Source organism: Cetorhinus maximus, chromosome 12 (genome assembly GCF_964194155.1).
Source record: "Cetorhinus maximus chromosome 12, sCetMax3.hap1.1, whole genome shotgun sequence".
Taxonomy (NCBI): Eukaryota; Metazoa; Chordata; class Chondrichthyes; order Lamniformes; family Cetorhinidae; genus Cetorhinus; species Cetorhinus maximus.
The window spans coordinates 107,556,238-107,573,595 of record NC_135890.1 but is presented as its reverse complement, the minus strand read 5'-3'; the positions used below and the strand labels follow the sequence as shown (position 1 = coordinate 107,573,595).

The window sequence follows — 17,358 nt, the reverse complement described above, 5'->3', positions numbered from 1 at the left end:
CCACACGTTCTGACTGCTCTCCTGAGGTGGAATGTCTGATAAGCTGGAAGCTAAGAATAGTCCCACTGTGTCTAATGAGATAGGACAGAGGAAGCTGCAGCTGAATCAGCAGCAGAGTGCTGAGGAGAGGGAGGCAGGCACTTGCTGCTTTTAGACTGTACACATCTTGGGCCTGAGATCAGCTGTGGATCATATTTCTCACCCAGGCTTCCTTTGGCATCTGCTCCTATCACTGCTTGCTTGTCCCCACAACCACCCCACCCTCAACTTCTCTCTCCCCCCGCCCCCCACCTTAAACCAGCTTATATTTCGCCTCTCTCCTAACTATACTTCAGTTCTGTTGAAGGGTCATGTGGACCTGAAACGTCAACTCTTTTCTTCTCCACCGATGCTGCCAGACCTGCTGAGTTTTTCCAGGTAATTCTGTTTTTGTTCCTTTGACCTGGAACTGACTCTAGTTCAAATGGGTTTACCCGTGCCAGCTTGGTCCTGAAATTGGGTCTGATCAGATGGGAGCTGTGTGTTGCTACTCTTTAAGCACACAGGCTGGATAATAAAAAAAAAAAATTGTTTACTCATTGTGCAGTTCAGCCATTCATGAAGGAGGCACTTAAGTAATTCTGTCATTAGGAGGTGCTCTTTATTTATTGGCTCTTTGTTTCCTGATGCAGCCAAAACTGTAGCTTGAGGGCAGCACCTGTCAGCCAGGTACTGTAGTGTTCAGCAGCGAATCTCTGTGCTCGAGGCTATGAGGTTGGTACTTTGCACTTTGCTTTATGGTGAGACAGTGCCATGACCTGTAACAGAGGTGTAATATAAGAAACAGTGCTAGTGACACACCTTAGCACTTCAGGTGATGTTTTTTCTCTTACAGCCCACACATGCAAGCCTTCAGGGTGGTTCTCACCCAGAAATTGAAAGCTGCAATCACAATTTTGAACCAACTGCCATTTGTAAGTGCACACAGACACCACTCTTCACCTGGGTCTGCCATTGGCAGCTGTGCCTTCAGCTGCCTAGGCCCCAAGCTTTGAAATCTCTGAAAAATGTCTGTCAGCTGTGGTTTACTTGGTAACACTGCTGAGCTTGAAGGTTGTGGATTCAAGTCCCAATCTAGGACTTAAGCATAAGAATGAAGGCTGCTACTCCAGTACAGTACTGAGGGAGTGTTGCACTGTTGAGGGTGTGGTCTTTTTACTGGGCGATGTTCCCCTGCCATGAAGAGATATTAATGTCTATAATGTTATTGGAAATTATTTTTAAATTGGAATTGTAGTAGGGTCTGTGTCTATGTGTGTGTCTGTGTGTGGCTTAATTGGATTAAAGCTAGCTAGTCTGGGTGCTTTGATGTATAGTAGTTTTGAGATGTTAATTAGATAAATGTAAGGTGGAGAAGGTAAAGTGTAAATTTGCATTTGTTGAATAAACATTCAAAAGAATGGGTGAAATCTGGCACCTAGCTGGGCGCTGCCAAGCTATGTGTTTATATTACTAATAAAATTAGTGGGATGAAAACGTTATTGTTAGAAGGCGTGATGTTAAAAGCCTGGATATCATGGAAAATTTAAATTCAAAGGAAAAGCTAGGTATAAACAGAAAGGTGTTTACGTGTGTAAGTCAGAGGCATTTAAGATCTAAGCAGCCTGTAAGCCTATGACTGTGTCTGCAAAGGAACCATATTGAGAAGTACCTCATTTTGAATTTGTAAGGTCAAATGTGCTTTGCCTGGTGGCTGTTTAAAGCCTATGGGTTATTGTTGCCTTGGTGAAGATTTACCTGGGAATGATTAATTTGGGGATTTCTTTAAGAGTGATGCTGGTAGTAATTTGTAGACATGCATGTGTGTTTAATTTGTGTTTAAATTAATAAGTGTTTAATTTAGTTTGTATAAAAAATCTCTTGAGGCTCGGTGGTTTTATTCCTGAATTCAGAGCTGCATCTCAAACACACCAATTGAAAATATAGGTTATGACCGTTGTTCAAGTCTCCCTCTGGGATTTAAACAACTCGGCCTTTACCAACTGCTGTGTTATAACATATCCCCAGGGTCCTGGCCAATATTTATCCTTCAATCAACATCACACAAAACAGATTATCTGGCCGTTATCATATTGCTGTTTGTGGGAATCTGCTGAATAGTGACTGCACTTCGGAAGGCACTTCTTTGGGCTGTAAAACACTTTGAGACCTGTCTGGTGGTTGTGAAAAGTGCTATATAAATGCAAGTCTTTCTTTTCTTTCTGATAGCTAAGTACAAAATGACACTAAACATCACCATAGGAGGCTTTTTATAGGACAATGTGATAAAAGAGGTATAAGCAAACAGAAAATATTTTCTATGTGTTATTGGCCATAATCAGAAAGAAGTTATTTAGCATTCTGAGATTTCTTTGTATTTCTCCAGTGTGATATGGAAACATAGGAATCCTTAGGCACAGGAAATGGTCACTTGGTAAAGCAAGCCTGTCCTTTTTAACTTCCTCAGCCTCATCTTCTCATCATATTCTTTAATCACTCTCTCTCCAGAAATAACAAAATATATATGTAAGAAGAATAATGATGGTTGAAATCTAATATGAGCAAGTGTAAAGATCCCCAAATAGTCAGTGAAAATGGATGACAGTTGTACTGGATGAATGGTGTTGCAATAGTTCATTAGGAAGAAATTCTTTGGCATTCTTAGAGGTGTTTTTAATTTGATTCTTAAAATGTCCAACCTTCGAGGATCAGCAATCAGCAATGTAAATATGTAACTATGTGGTCAAACAGTCAAAAACAAGTTAGAGATTATCAAAGTCCAACTCTACTGTGTTGTAGTCAGAACACACCTTGAGTAGTTTCCAGTTCTGGTCTCAGAGATACAGGGAGACAATCAAGCAGTGGAGATATCAAGCACAAAGCTGTTCCCCATTGTTAGTGCCTTGTGTGATTGGGGTCAAAACGTGGGTTTTGGGTATTGTCTGTTCTCCCAAAGTAGGCTGCTCGAGTCTGTAGTTTCTCAAAACCATTACTCTTTAGTTAAAGCCAGTATTTACACATTTGGACCCCTACCTGCATTTGGAGCGTCTCCTCCTTCTAGATCCTTATTTCTTTTCAGTCATGTGATCTGACATCATTATTACATCAGCATCATGTAGGCTTCTGATGTCAACCCTTTACTCTACATCTCCCACCAAATCTTTCTCCTTATCATATTTATATCCTCTTATATCTACCTCCAAAGTTTCAGAGTTGACAGGGTTAGTCTCTGAGGTGCCTTGTCCAATCTCTGATCTTGCTCTGATCTTTTTTTTGAGGTCAAGGATATTCCAAACTCTCTGTTGGTGTGATTGTTCTTCTCCTTGATGGCTGTGGAGCTTGGAATGAGTCTTTCTTCTTCTTCCTCAGGATCTGAGTAGTAAGCCCAAGTTTCTATTGGCTTTCTCTCTGAGGATATTAAGACGTTATGGTTTCTCCTTATGATACCTTGGTCTGTCTCGATCTTAGTTTTGGAGTTTTTTCAATGATTGTGCCTTCTCCCTGTTGGTCTCAGACCCATACTCTGCATCCAGGCTTTAGCACTGGTAACTCACATGCTTTATGCCTGTGATTAAAGTTTTGAGCCTGGCTGCTTCTCTGTTCTTCCTCACGCTGCTTTATCCTCCCATGGCCAATTGTGGTGATATTGAGATTGAGTTTTTGTTCTAGAAATGAAAGCTGAATTCCCAATTTCCTATCCATTATAACTCTGATAGTGAGAAACCATTTTGTAGTGGTGAGGCTTAGTAGCTCAGAAGGGCTAGATTAAGTCTTTGTTTTACTTCAATAAATCTTTGACGGTTCATATCCCTCTCTCAGCTTCTCCATTCTCTTGAGGACAGTGAAATGAACTGGTGACATGAACAAAGGCATATTCATTTGGGAAATTGTGGAGTAACCCATTACCAAATTGCGGCCCAATGTCAGACACTACGATGTATTGCATACATTCTCTTGAGGGATTGGATGATTGTTTCTGCCTTAATATTCACAACCAACGGATCAGATCTAAGCTCTGCAGTCCTGCCACATGTAGTCATGAATGGCGGTGGACAATTAAACAACTCACAGGATAATTTATTAACATGGATTGAGGATATGTTAATGGACAGAAAACAGAGTAGAAATAAATGGGTCATTTTCAGGTTGGCAGGCTATAATTATAAGGATCAGTGCTTCAGCCTCAGCTATTTACAATCCATATCAATCACCTTAATGAGGGGACCAAGTGTAACATAGAATCATAGAAAGTTTGCAGCACAGAAAGAGGCTACTTGGTCTGTCGTGTCTGAGTCAGCTGAAAAATGAGCCACCCAGCCTAATCCCATTTTCCAGCATTTGGTCAGTAGCCCTGCAGGTTACGGCGCTTCATGTGCATATCTAGACACCTTTTAAATGGGTTGAGGGTTTCTGCCTCGACAACCCTTTCAGACAGTGAGTTCCAGACCCCACAACACTCTTGGTGAAAAGGTTTTCCTCATCTGTGCTCTAACCTTTCTACCAATCACTTTAAATCTATGTCCCCTAGTCACTGGCCTCTCTGCTAAAGTAAATAGGCCCTTTCCATCCACTCTATCCAGGCCCCTTACCATTTTGTACATCTCAATCAAATCTCCCCTTAGCCTCCTCTGCTCCAAGGAGAACAACCCCAGCCTATCTAATCTTTTTTCATAGCTGCAATTTTCCAGTCCTGGTAACATCCTCGTATATCTCCTCTGTACCCTCTCTAACGCAGTTCCTGCAATGAGGTGACCAGAACTGCACACAGTACTCAAGTTGTGCCCAGACTAGTGATTTATTTAATTCCAGCAAAATTTCCCTGCTCTTGTATTCTATGCCTCAGCTAATAAATGAAAGGATTCCATATGCCTTCAAGTTTCCTGACGGTACAAAGCCAGGTGGGAAAGTAAACTGTAGGGAGCTTGCAATGAGGCTGCGAATGGATTCAGGCAGGCTAAGTGAACGGGAAAGATTATGACAGATGGAATAAAATCTGGGGAAGTCTGAAGTTATCTACCTTGGAAGAAAAAATAAGAAAGCAGAATACTTTTTAAATAGTGAGAGACTGTGAAATGAGGAACCTGGGTGTGTCCTCGTGCACAAATCACAGGAAGTTGACATGCCTGTACAGCAAGCCATTAGGAAAGCAAATAGTATGTTAATCTTTATTATGAGGGATTGGAGTATAAGAATAAAGAAGCCTGTACAATTATATGAGCCTTGCTGAGACCAGACTCGGAGCACACTCTACTCAGGTAGAGAGAGCTCTCCCTACCTAAATAAAGATATACCTGCCTTGGTGGGGTAATGAACATTCACTCGACTGATTCCTAGGATGATAGGATTGCTCTCTTAGGAGTAATTGAGTAGACCTATAGTCCCTGGAATTTGGAACAATGAGAGATATTGGAATTGAAACATAAAATTCTTAAGGAGCTTAATAGGGTAGGTGTTGAGAAAATTTTTCCCCTAGCTGGGGAATCTAGAACTAAAGGCCTCAACCTTGAGAACAAGGGATTAGCCATTTAGGACTGAAATGAGGAGAAATATCTTCACACAAAGGATTGTGAACATTTGGAATTCTCTACCCCAGAGAGCTGAGTGCTCAGTCATTGGGCAGAGTTTTCTGTTCCCGCGGGTGTGTGCCCAACCGGAATGGGAGTGAAGTAGTGCGCGATGACATCGACTGAGTGTCCTGTCGTCATCGCGTACTCTCGCAATCTTTCGGTTGGCAGGTACGCACAAGAGGCAGCAGTGCGTCCGCTGAGAATGAAGAGGCCTATTAAGGCCTTTAAGCAATTAATTAAGTTGCATTTTTCGCTGCCCACTCAACCATTCAGTTGGCAGGCAGCGAATAGGCTAGGCGGCCTTTGCATTTTTCACAAAACCTCAACCATGGGCGGGATGAGGCTTCCAATGGTTACTAAAAAAAAACAGCAAAAAATTTTTGATATCCTTTTTCACATGTCCCTTTTCATGTGACTGAGTCACATGTGGGGACATGTTTATAACATTTGTAAAAAGTTTATTTTTGTATTTAAAATTCTTCAGCTCCCTGAGGCAGATTTGTGCCTTCAGGGAGCTTTCAGTGCGTGCTGCCCCGTGCATGCGCACACTTCAGCGCTCGCGCTCCTCCTGCCCCCCCCACTCCAGCAGCACTGAGGTTCTTAGTGCACATTTTACGCTGACTGCCCGTTAATTGGCCAGCCAGCGTGAAATCATGGTTGGAGCCCGATTGCGGGCGACGGTCAGTCTCGTGGCTATTCCCAGGCCTGCCCGCCATGCCTGCCCGACGAGGGGAAAATCCTACCCATTGAGTTTATTCAAGACAAAGATCAGTAGATTTTTGGATTCTAAGGGGACTAAGGGATTTGGGAATTGGACAGGAGGTCGAAGTCGAGGTGAAAGATTATATTGAATGGCGAAGCAGGCTCGAAGGGCCAAATGGTCGAATCCTACTTCTGTTTCTTATGTTCATATGTCTCCTGCTGCTATTTGTTATCCAGTGACCCCTGTTGAAAAGTGTGCATGTGTTAGGATGAAGTGAAGGTAGGAGTACACATGACTGTGGTGGCCCAGTGGTTGGAAAACTTTCTAATACTTTGCTGTCTAAACTCAAATGCAACCTGGCCGAGATACTGTGGGTTGGCCAGAATGGTAAAGCTGTACTTCAACAAACGTTAATGTCTTCAGGAGAGGAGCGGAAGAAAAAAGCTGAGCTGTAATCGTTGGAACATTACCTTCAGTTGCACCTTTGACCTAACCAGATTCAAATTAACCAGCTTCTGATATCAGATCATACATGAAAAGCAAAAATTATGCAAATTGTTTTCCCTTGATGTACAATGAGCTGTGTGTTCCAGTACAAAGAAGGGGGTTAGAGCTGTTGAAATGTATTATTGGCAACCATTCCTAATCTTTAACTGAGTATTAAAAGCAGATCGAAACTTGATATTATGTAATCTGAATACCAATGATACGCACCTAATAACGAAAACGGAAGCAACTGTTAATTGTTGGTCACCTGGAATGAATGAGAGAATGGTCATCTCTCAGCTCCATGAAGGGGCTGTGGAGAGGCTTCCGGCGGTGATTGTTTAACAAAAGGTGAACTGCATGTCGGTTGCAACATGTTGTGTTGCAGATATTGTCTTTGAGACATTACAAGGCCTGCTCAGCTGCTGGATGTGTCTCTCCTTGCCTGTGTCTTCAGCTTTACAAGTCCCAGTGATAGCACTGGTTCTTTCAAAATGGGAGAACTGCCCTGTTGACGACCCTCCATCTGAGCTTTTAATTCTGCAGAGTCCCAACAGCATTAATGCAGAGAGCTAATTGAGGAGGAGGAGGTGGTGGCAGCTTGAGAACAGTTTGAGAGAATTATTGACGTCATCTGAATTGCAGCCTCCTACTCAATGTGCTCCTTTTATATAACTTGCTGTGTCCGGAAACAACAGTGCGAATAAAATTATGTTAATTGACGTCATGGAGAGGTGATAAAAGGGTAACTAAGAAATAATTAATGTTTAGTTCAGGAACTTATTACATTGTAATTTCTCCTAATCTTGTTTAATCAAAATTTCTCATCCACTAGAGGAATTTTATATATAACAGGCTGCAGGTAACTGTTGGCATTTCAGTAGTAGATTAACAACTGTTTTTTATGCACCTTCCTTCCTTATATTGACCCCACAGAATCTCTATTATCCCACCTTGTTCTGTGTACTGCTCCCAGGTTTATTTTCTTCTGTGGACAAGATTTCAGCAGTTAGATTTCCACCAGTGAAGGTATGGCTACCTTGGTAATGACCTTCAGTCTGAGGTTTTGTTTCTCATCTGCCGAAGGTGATGACTCCTGTGATGGTATAGTTCCACATGCCGGGGGAACCCTCCTGTACCTCATCCAAATAGAAAGAAAGACTTGCATTCACATAGCTCAGAATGCCTCAAAGCACTTGAGTGTAAACACTCAATGGCTCTTTTTAACATGGGAGTAAACATTGGCAGATTATTTTAACATGGAGACCATCGCAAACTAATATTCTCTCTTCTGATATCCATTTTCTAGTATAAGGTAAGAAGCAGCAAACAGGATCCTAACTAACTCTAATTAGGAAAGCTAAGACCAATTATAGCACCTTTACCGCCACTCTGACTGAGATCAACAAGTGTTACGGTTAAGATAACCAGGCAGTGATGGATTGAACTGGAGCCAAGTCCTTACACACTGATAAATATTTAATTACAGAGACACACATTACAAACATGCACCTCCAAACCCAACACAGTTTCAGCCTGCTTCTATATACTCTTTTGAGTTATCAACAGTCACAGATTGCAACTCTTTTGAGTACAATCACAGTTCTTGGTTTCCGGGAGTGGGACATGAACCCACAACCCTCTGATTCAAAGGTGAGGGTGCTATGAACTGAGCCACAGCTGATACCTCCCTGCTTTTATATATAGAAGCACAAGTGAATTCCCAGTTAATGCCCACTGCCTGAATACAATTAAACCCCCAATTAATGTTGAGACCCATCAGTTCCCAGCTTGAATGAGCTGAGTGGAATGAAAAGTGCTCCCATTATTCTGAGGAGAGTTGCACTCAACTGCATAGCCTGATTATTTCTCATTCTGTCCTGGAAACTTAAATAAGAAGTTGCAAATGAGGTAATTTTTTAGAATAAAAAAGAGACTTTCTAATTAAAACATATTGAGTAGGACACCCATTTCGAACAGGTGGATTCACCAAGATGAGGAGCTTTTGTCATGAGGAGAGACTTGAGATATTGAGATCATTTTCACTTGAACAGAGAAAGCTAAGAGGTTCAATTGATGTTTTTAAAGGGTTTGACAGTGAATCTACTTGTTCCAAATGTGTTTCCTGTTTACTTCAATATGTTTTATTTAGAAAGTCTTTTTTTATAAAGAAAGTTACTTTATTTGTAATTTTGTATTCAAGCGTTTCCAAAACAGAATGAAGTAACACTGAGAAACAGGAACATTGAGTGCATGCAGTAGAATGTGTGACAAAAAGTGCCTCTGATATTAAAATTAAAAAAATGTATATTGAAGTGTGATAAAACAAGCAGGCTGAGAGAGTCATTGCAAAACCTGAACCCCCTGAAAATGAAGTGATTTTAAGAAAGAAATATGAAGTAGAAGAGGGACATGTGACCTATCAAGTGCTTTCCTTCCATGCACCATATACCTTGTCATGGCTTTTATCCACTGTTTAATCTTGAGAGAAAGTTCTGCACAAGTGCCCCCTGATACCAAAAGGTTTTGAAGCAAGACTCCTGTGTACTGATCCATGCCCACAACACCAGTACTCAACCCTTCCTTACCTGCTGTCTCACACACAATATTCCTTGCCCCCCCTCCATCTCCCCACCCTTCCAAATAGAGCTAAACCCACTTTATCTCTTAGAGTGTTTGGGCCTCTCAGTTGGCATCGATCCCTGTCAGCTCCAATCCCACCTGTTCAGCAACACAAAGAAAGAAACTGGACCCTGTCAACGTGTTCTGCTTCTTCAATGTTCTGTTTCCTCCTTTTAAAATTTATTTTTTATTTTGACAGTATGCAAATAGTCACATGGAATGTTGGCACTGCTGTCCCACCTGATGATGTCACTTCTCTTTTGGGCCTGAATTCAGTTGATACAAGAATTGACATGTACGTCATTGGGTAAGTGAAGGCTTTTCTTTCTTTTGGGAATTGAGAATGCTGTACTTATCGAGTGGATGAGTGAAATTAGTGGCAAAAAGTAGAATATCTTTTCACTTATCCAATTTGCGTTGAGTTAGCAAATGTATCAATGGCAAGAGCTTTGAGTCTGTATGGTTCATGGATCATCTCTCCCATTGCACGCTGTAGTGTCTTAATTCAGGTCCCAGGTTTAATTCACAGTTTGTGCTAAGTGATTTCATGTCAGCTGTGGTTAAAGATGCATGTTACAGTTGGTCTTAGTATCCATCAGTAAGGAGGAAAAATACTTGTACGAGTTCCTGTTGGCTCGTTCGTTGAATATACTTAAGGCTGGGATAGACAGATTTTTGGTCTCTTGGGGAATTAAGGGATATGGGGAGCAGGCTGGAAAATGGAGTTGAAGCCCAAGATCGGCCATGATTGTATTTAATGTTGGAGCAGACTCGACGGGCCATATCACAGAATCACAGTGCAGAAGAGGCCCTTCGGCCCATCAAATCTGCACCGACACGTGAGAAACACCTGACCTACCTACCTAATCCTATTTACCAGCCCTTGGCCCATAACCTTGAATGTTATGACGTACCAAGTGCTCATCCAGGTATTTTTTAAAGGATGTGAGGCAACCCACCTCCATCACCCTCCCAGGCAGTGCATTCCAGACCGTCACCACTCTCTGGGTAAAAAAGTTTTTCCTCACATCCCCCCTAAACCTCCTGCCCCTCACCTTGAACTTATGCCCCCTTGTGACTGACCCTTCAACTAAGGGGAACAGCTGCTCCCTATTCACCCTGTCCATGCCCCTCATAATCCAGGTTGCCCCTCAGTCTTCTGTACTCCAATGAAAACAACCCAAGTCTATCCAACCTCTCTTCATAGCTTTAATGTTTCATCCCAGGCAACATCCTGGTGAATCTCCTCTGCACCCCCTCCAGTGCAATCACATCCTTCCTATAATGTGGTGACCAGAACTGCCCACAGTACTCCAGCTGTGGCCTCACCAAGGTTCTATACAACTCTAACATGACCTCCCTACTTTTGTAATCTATGTCTCGATTGATAAAGGCAAGTGTCCCATATGCCTTTTTCACCACCCCACTAACATGCCCCTATGCCTTCAGAGATCTTTGGACACACACGCCAAGGTCCCTTTGTTCCTTAGAACTTCCTAGTGTCATGCCGTTCATTGAATACTTCCTTGTCAAATCACTCCTTCCATATGGTCTACTGCTCCTATTCCTTGTGTCCTTGTGCTATGCAGTGGCTCCTGCTTGAAAATACAGATGCAGATTTTAGGTGAGAGCAAGATTGGGCTGATTGTGGCGCTGCCATTAATGAATAGTCTGTTGACCCTGGCTGTCTTAAGTTCACATATAGAGTAGCAAGTCAGATGGTGACCATGGACCTGCACTGTAGTAACCACAGGAGAAGAGAGGAAATGGAAGACATTGAGAGGAAGTGCACTTCCAGTTCACATTAGGTGTAAGTGATTTCCTTGAGCGAGAGAAGGAGAGAAATGAGCTAGTGAGGTTGAAGTTGTATTTATGGAGTCTGTAACTTTAGAAAAGACCAGTGGTTGTCATCTTCAACTCTTGGAGAGTATCAGCAGAGTGGTGAAAGACTAGCGTTTGGTTTTAAAAAGAATTGTAGACTGTTACTATGTACTGTGCAGTGAATGATCATGCTTCAACCCTTGCCCAGGTGCTGATCAGATCTGGTTTCATAATTCACAAGCCTTTTAACCCAAAACAGACTGACTGCAGAACATTTTTAACTTGAGAAACTTAATTGAAAGGACAATGTGCACCATCCGGATTGAAAGGGGATGAAGTCAAAGAGGAATAGTGATTAAATAGAATCATATGCTGGTTGCAGCCCAGAAGGAGATCATTCAGTCTATTATGTCCAGGTCAGTTCTGTGCAAGAGCAGCAGAGCTGGCCCCACTCCCTTGCCTTTTTCTCTCGACCCTCCAATTTTTTTCTGCTCAGGCCCTTATCCAATCCTCTTTTGAAAGCCATCATTGAATCTGCCTTCGCCACATTCTCAGACTGTGCATTCAGATCCTAACCGCTCACTGTGTAAATACGTTTTTCCTCAGGTCACCTTTGGTTCTTTTACCAAACACCTTAAACTGGTGTCCCTGGTTTTCAATCCTTCCTCTGACGGGGGCAGTTTCTCCCTATCTGACCTCTGTCCTGACCCGCCATGTTTTTAATACCTCTACCAAATCTCCTCTCAAACTTTCCTGCTGTGAGGAGACAGCCCCAGCTTCTCCAATCTGTCCTCGTCACTGAAGTCCCTCATCCCAGGAACCATTCTTGTAAATCTTTTCTGCACCCTCTTTAATGCCTTCACATCCTTCCTAAAGTGTGGTGTCCAGTATTGGGCACAATACTCCAGTTGAGGCCAAACCTGAGCTTTATAAATGTTCATCATAACTTATTTATTTCTGTAATCTAAGCCTCTGTATTTAAAGCCCGGGATGTTGTATGCCTTTCTCAACCTGCCCTGCCACCAACGATTTGTGCACGCATAGCTTCAGGTGCCTCTGCATCCTCTTTGGAATTGTATCCTTTAGTTTATATTGCCTCTTCTTGTTCTTCCTACCAAAATGTGTCACTTCACACTTCACTGCATTAAATTTCATCTGCCAATGATGCCAAGCTTGTCTTTAAAAGCCTTCAGATTGTAAAGGAAGAAAAGACTGAGGGAGATTGGAGTTCCACTGCTTTGAGGTCCTGCAAAGTTAGGGTGATGTACCTCAATAGCAATAGATTAATTGATCATTCATCTAATTTGCTGTTTGAGGGCCCTTACTGTATACAATGTAGGTTTTTGTTTACATAACAAGTTACTGCTTTTCAAAAATAGTATATTTGACTTACATGCTAAATAAAGGCAAGTTTTTCTTTCGAACTACCACAGTGAGGATATAGGGAAAAACAAAAACCGTTGGATTGATGTCTTTAGAGGGAACTAATCCCTTTCCTGGATTTGTGTGTGGTTTAGATTACAAGCATCAGCATAACAACAAGTTATATTCTTAATAATGCCCATTAGGATACTAGAATGAACAGCTTTTACTAGCCTAGGATGTGTATAGTGTAGTCTGGTCAAAGGGATCAATACCTGAAATCTTTGCTAATACTTTTATGGTTACCAAGACATCTGTAGATTCTATACTGATCTACCAAGGAATTAAATCTGTTGTGCATCCATTCACAATTTCAGCCCTCCTTTCCTAAGTACCTGCTGGAATAATGTTCTGCTATCTGATCATGACATCCGTACACAATTACTTTTCAATGCCTAGGGATCAGGAGCTGGGATGTCGATCCCTTTTCCCCCCCTAAGCCCAGGGAAACGTCAGCTGAAATTATCCAGTTGAGATTTGCTAGCTCAACACTGACCAGCAGATGAACCCTGGATCCTCCTGCTCTGTTAACATTTGCTTTAAGATGTAAGGTTCCTCATGAGCCTCTACAGGCGTGCACTAGATTCAATCTTATGGGCAAGTAGAATATTCTACTTTCATTTCTGTGTGAACTTACTTTTAAAATAAATGCAATTGTTTAGTCAGCGAGGAAGCCAGCAAGAGGCAGGAATTGTTCCTGTGCCTGAGCACAGAAAATGAGCCAGTGACAGGGAGAGGGAATCTGTCCAAACATTCCGTCCATCAAATTTGTTGGCAAGGCGGAGGTGTAAAAATACCAGAAAGAGTCAGCAGCTCGATTGGTGCCTGCATTAATTATTGATCTGGGTTCATTACACTTGTTACCGGCAGGAAGCAGGAGGACAGGGGTGTTAGGGTTGAGCACAGCATGAATTACAGACTTCTTCAAAAACCTTTTCACAATACTCTAAATATGTTTTACAGTGCTGAATCTCTCTGATATGTGTTGAAGGAGTGAGCTGGTTCCAGCCTGTGTGTTGGAATGAAATAAACTCCTATTGTATCAAAATGTTTGGAACACATCAAGACCCAAGATTCTTCATGTATGTTAATATGGGGACAGAGAGCTGATGAAGGTACAAGATCCATTCGGTCACTCTCCATCCCAATGTGAATCTTATGCTAATAAAAGCAGAGCACTGCCAATACTGGAAATCTGAAACAAGAACAGAAAATGCTAGAAAAACTCAGCAAGTCTGGCAGCATCTGCGTAGAGAGAAAAACAGAGTTAATGTTTCGAGTCCATATGACTCTTCTGAACCATATGGACTCGAAATGTTAACTCTGTTTTCTCTCTCCACTCATGCTGCCAGACCTACTGAGTTTTTCCAGCATTTTCTGAACCTTATGTTGTTAACAGGTTGGCCTGTACCCAAGTAGGCTGTTTGTATTATGCACTGAAAATTACTAACATTAGTGACCACAGGAAGAGGGATTTTTACTGAAGTGTTTCTCTCTGTATTGCAAAGGCTAATTAAAACTCACCAAAATGCATCAAAATATGCCCATATTCTGACCTGACATCAAAGAACTTGAATCACCACCAAACTGTAACACTGTAAAAGCACGTCAGGCCCAATGGGGCTGATTTTGATCTTGTATGGGGAGCCCGCACTATATTCCTCCCAATGGACAAGGTTGGGAATCAAAACTGGGAGAGATGTAAAATGGACTGCCAATTTATCATCACCTGTTGGTTTGGCAGCCTTGCCGTCAGCAGTCTAGACCCTAAGCTCTGGAATTGGCTCCCTAACCCTCTCCACCTCTCTCTGCTCCTTTAAAACATTCTTTAAAATCTGCTTCCTTGATCAAACTTGTCCTGATATCTCCTGTCGAATTCTGTTGGATAACACTCCGGTGAAGCAAAGGTTGAAGGTGCTTTCTAATTGCAAGTTGTTGTTACACTATTACACAAAGCCAAAATCTACCCTGGTGAATCTTGATCTTGAGTGGTCCCTCAGTGACATTGTTCATCACCTTGTAAAGAAAATATCATTTTTTCCAATATTACTGTGGGATACAGTGAAGCAGGCTTGTGGGGGCTGTGTGTACGTTTGTGTGTGGTTGCAACTGATTTAATTAAACTGAAGACAGTCAGGCTGCAAGGTTTAAATCATCAAAGGGTTAGGTGTAAAGCAGGCATCTTTGAAGTGGAAATCGGCAAGCTAAGATGGGAGACCAGTAGATACAATATGAATAGGAATCTCCATTAGGAGATAAATGAGGAGTGACTTTTTAGTTATTGAATTTCAAAGAGGACAAAATAACTTTTATAACTGGCAAAGATCATAAATAAATAAAGCAAAGTTATTAAGTTTATTTTTCTTGAAAAAGACAACATGAAAGGTAAAATAGGAAGGGTAGCTTTCAAAAGAAAGTTAAGAAGGTTCCACGAATAAGGCAGTTATATCAGATAGCTTATTCGGAGACAGAGGCAGAATATATTCCAGAATGCTATTACATTAAAGATAATGTGTTAATGAGGAAATGGAGACCTCCTCATGTTCCGGCAGATGAGAAGTGGGCGGTAGTATATCAAATAATTATACCATCTGGATACAGAAATGAAATATTAAGAGTGGCTCATGGAATTCCAATAGCTGGACATTTAGGAATTAGGAAAATTCAGGATAAAATGCAAAACCATTTCTATTGGCCTGGTCTGCAAAAGATGTAGTCAAATTCTGTCGAACATGTCACACATGTCGGGTAATAAGGAAACCTCAAACAGTGGTTAAACCTTCCACCTTTAATTCCAATTCCAGAATTTGAGGAACCTTTCACCAGGGTCCTGGTTGATTGTGTAGGGTCCCTAAGACCAAAAGTGGAAATCAGTACTTGCTGATAATCATGGATGTGTCCACTAGATTTCCGGAAACTATATCTTTACAAAATATTACAGCAAAGAGGGTTGTAGAGGAGTTGACCAAATTCTTTACAAGATAAGGGTTACCAAAAGAGATACAGTGGGATCAGGGTTTGAATTTCATGTCACAGCTGCTTAAAGGAAGTAATGAACATTCTGGGAATAAAGCAGTTTAAGTCCTCAGTTTAGCACCCTAAATCATAAGGTGCTTTAGAGAGATGGCATCAAACTTTAAAAGCTATGATGAGGGCATATAGTCAAGACTACTCACAAGACTGGGATTGAGGAATTCCATTCTTGTGTTTTGCTATTAGGGATGCCCTAAGGAGTTAGTCTATGGTCATGAAGTAAGGGGACCACTTAATTTGGTTCAGGAGAAATTAGTGGGTCAAAGTTTGGAAACTAGTCTCCTGGATTATGTGACAACATTTAGAGAAAGATTGAACTGAGCACGTGAGGTAACTAAGGAACATTTAAAGAAAGCGAGTGATGAAGACAAGTGCAGGTAAGTAGGGTAAAAGCTCGCAATTTTGTTGCTGGAGAAAAGGTGTTAGTCTTGTTGCTAGTGTCAGGTGAACCATTAAAGACAAGTTTTAGTAGACCTTACTGTATTGAAAGTAGACTAAATGAATTAAATTATTTAATAAAAATCCCACATAGAAGAAAGAACCAGAGGGTGTGCCATGTAAATATGCTTAAAAAGTAGTTAACAGGAAGGCAACCAAAAGGAAGCATTGGGAGTAGAAGATAAGGAAAAGGAGGTAGAAATGAAGGATTCTGAAATTGACTTTCCTCTAATTAAATTGGACAATGAGGGAATGCTTAAAAATTTAAAATGTGATACTGAATTACCTTTTAGACAAGTGCCAAAGTGATTTGGAAAAGCTATTGCATTCACACAAAACTATTTGTGGGAATAAGCTGGAGAAAACAAATTTGGCTAAGCATGATGTAGATGTGTGGGATTCAGTTTCAATAAGGCATCATCCTTACAGATTAAATTCAGTAAGATTAGCTCAAGTGCAAAAAGAAATTTAATTCACGCTTCAGAATGACATCAATGAGTCTAGTTGCAGTAACTGGAGTTCACCCATTGTGATGGTACCGAAACCGAATGGAACACAATGACTTTGTGTGGATTATCGAAAAGTGAACGCAGTGACGAAGGCACATTCATACCCTATTCCATGGTTGGAAGGTTGTATTGAGAAAGTGAGGCAATCAGAGTTTATCACAAAGATTGACTTGCTGCGAGGATATTGGCAAGTTCCCTTATCGGAAAGAGCAAAAGAGATATCAGATTTTGTAACGTCAGATGGACTATATCAGTTCAAAGTTATGCCATTTGGTATGAAGAATGCACCAACAACATTTCAAAGACTGACAAACAAAGTAATTGCAGGACTGAGACATTGTGCTATTTATATTTGTGCTATTTGATAGTTTTCAGTCAAACGTGGGAGTCAAGTGTGCTATCTGATCGACTGCAAGAAGCTAACTTGGTGGTGAACTTGGCTAAGAGTGAATTTGCGAAAATGCAAGTTACATATTTAGGCCAAACCGTTGAACATGGTCAGGTGACCCCACAAAATGTGAAAGTAAAAGCCATCCTGAATTTCCCAGTGCCTTGAACATATTGGGAAGTTTTGAGATTTCTAGGCATGAGTGGATTTTATCGGAAGTTTGTACCAAATTTTAGCAGTGTGGTTGTTCCATTGACTGAACTACTAAAAATGAACAAGAAATTTCAATGGACACAGAAGTGTCAGAAGGCATTTAACAGTTTAAAAACTGCATTGACTACTACACCAGTT

General features: G+C 41.3%; 1 protein-coding gene across 2 annotated transcripts in view; it reads left to right on the top strand.

Moving 5' to 3' along the window:
* The window catches only part of inpp5jb (inositol polyphosphate-5-phosphatase Jb), an 87,521-nt gene that overhangs the window by 15,152 nt on the left and 55,011 nt on the right, over positions 1 to 17,358 (top strand). The window contains exon 3 of one of the 2 annotated variants that reach the window (XM_078554309.1): positions 9,596 to 9,703. The exons of the other annotated variant lie outside the window; for it this stretch is intronic. Coding sequence (XP_078410435.1) covers positions 9,596 to 9,703 — 108 coding nt within the window. The remainder of the gene's footprint in view (positions 1 to 9,595; positions 9,704 to 17,358) is intronic. 2 annotated transcript variants of the gene reach the window in all.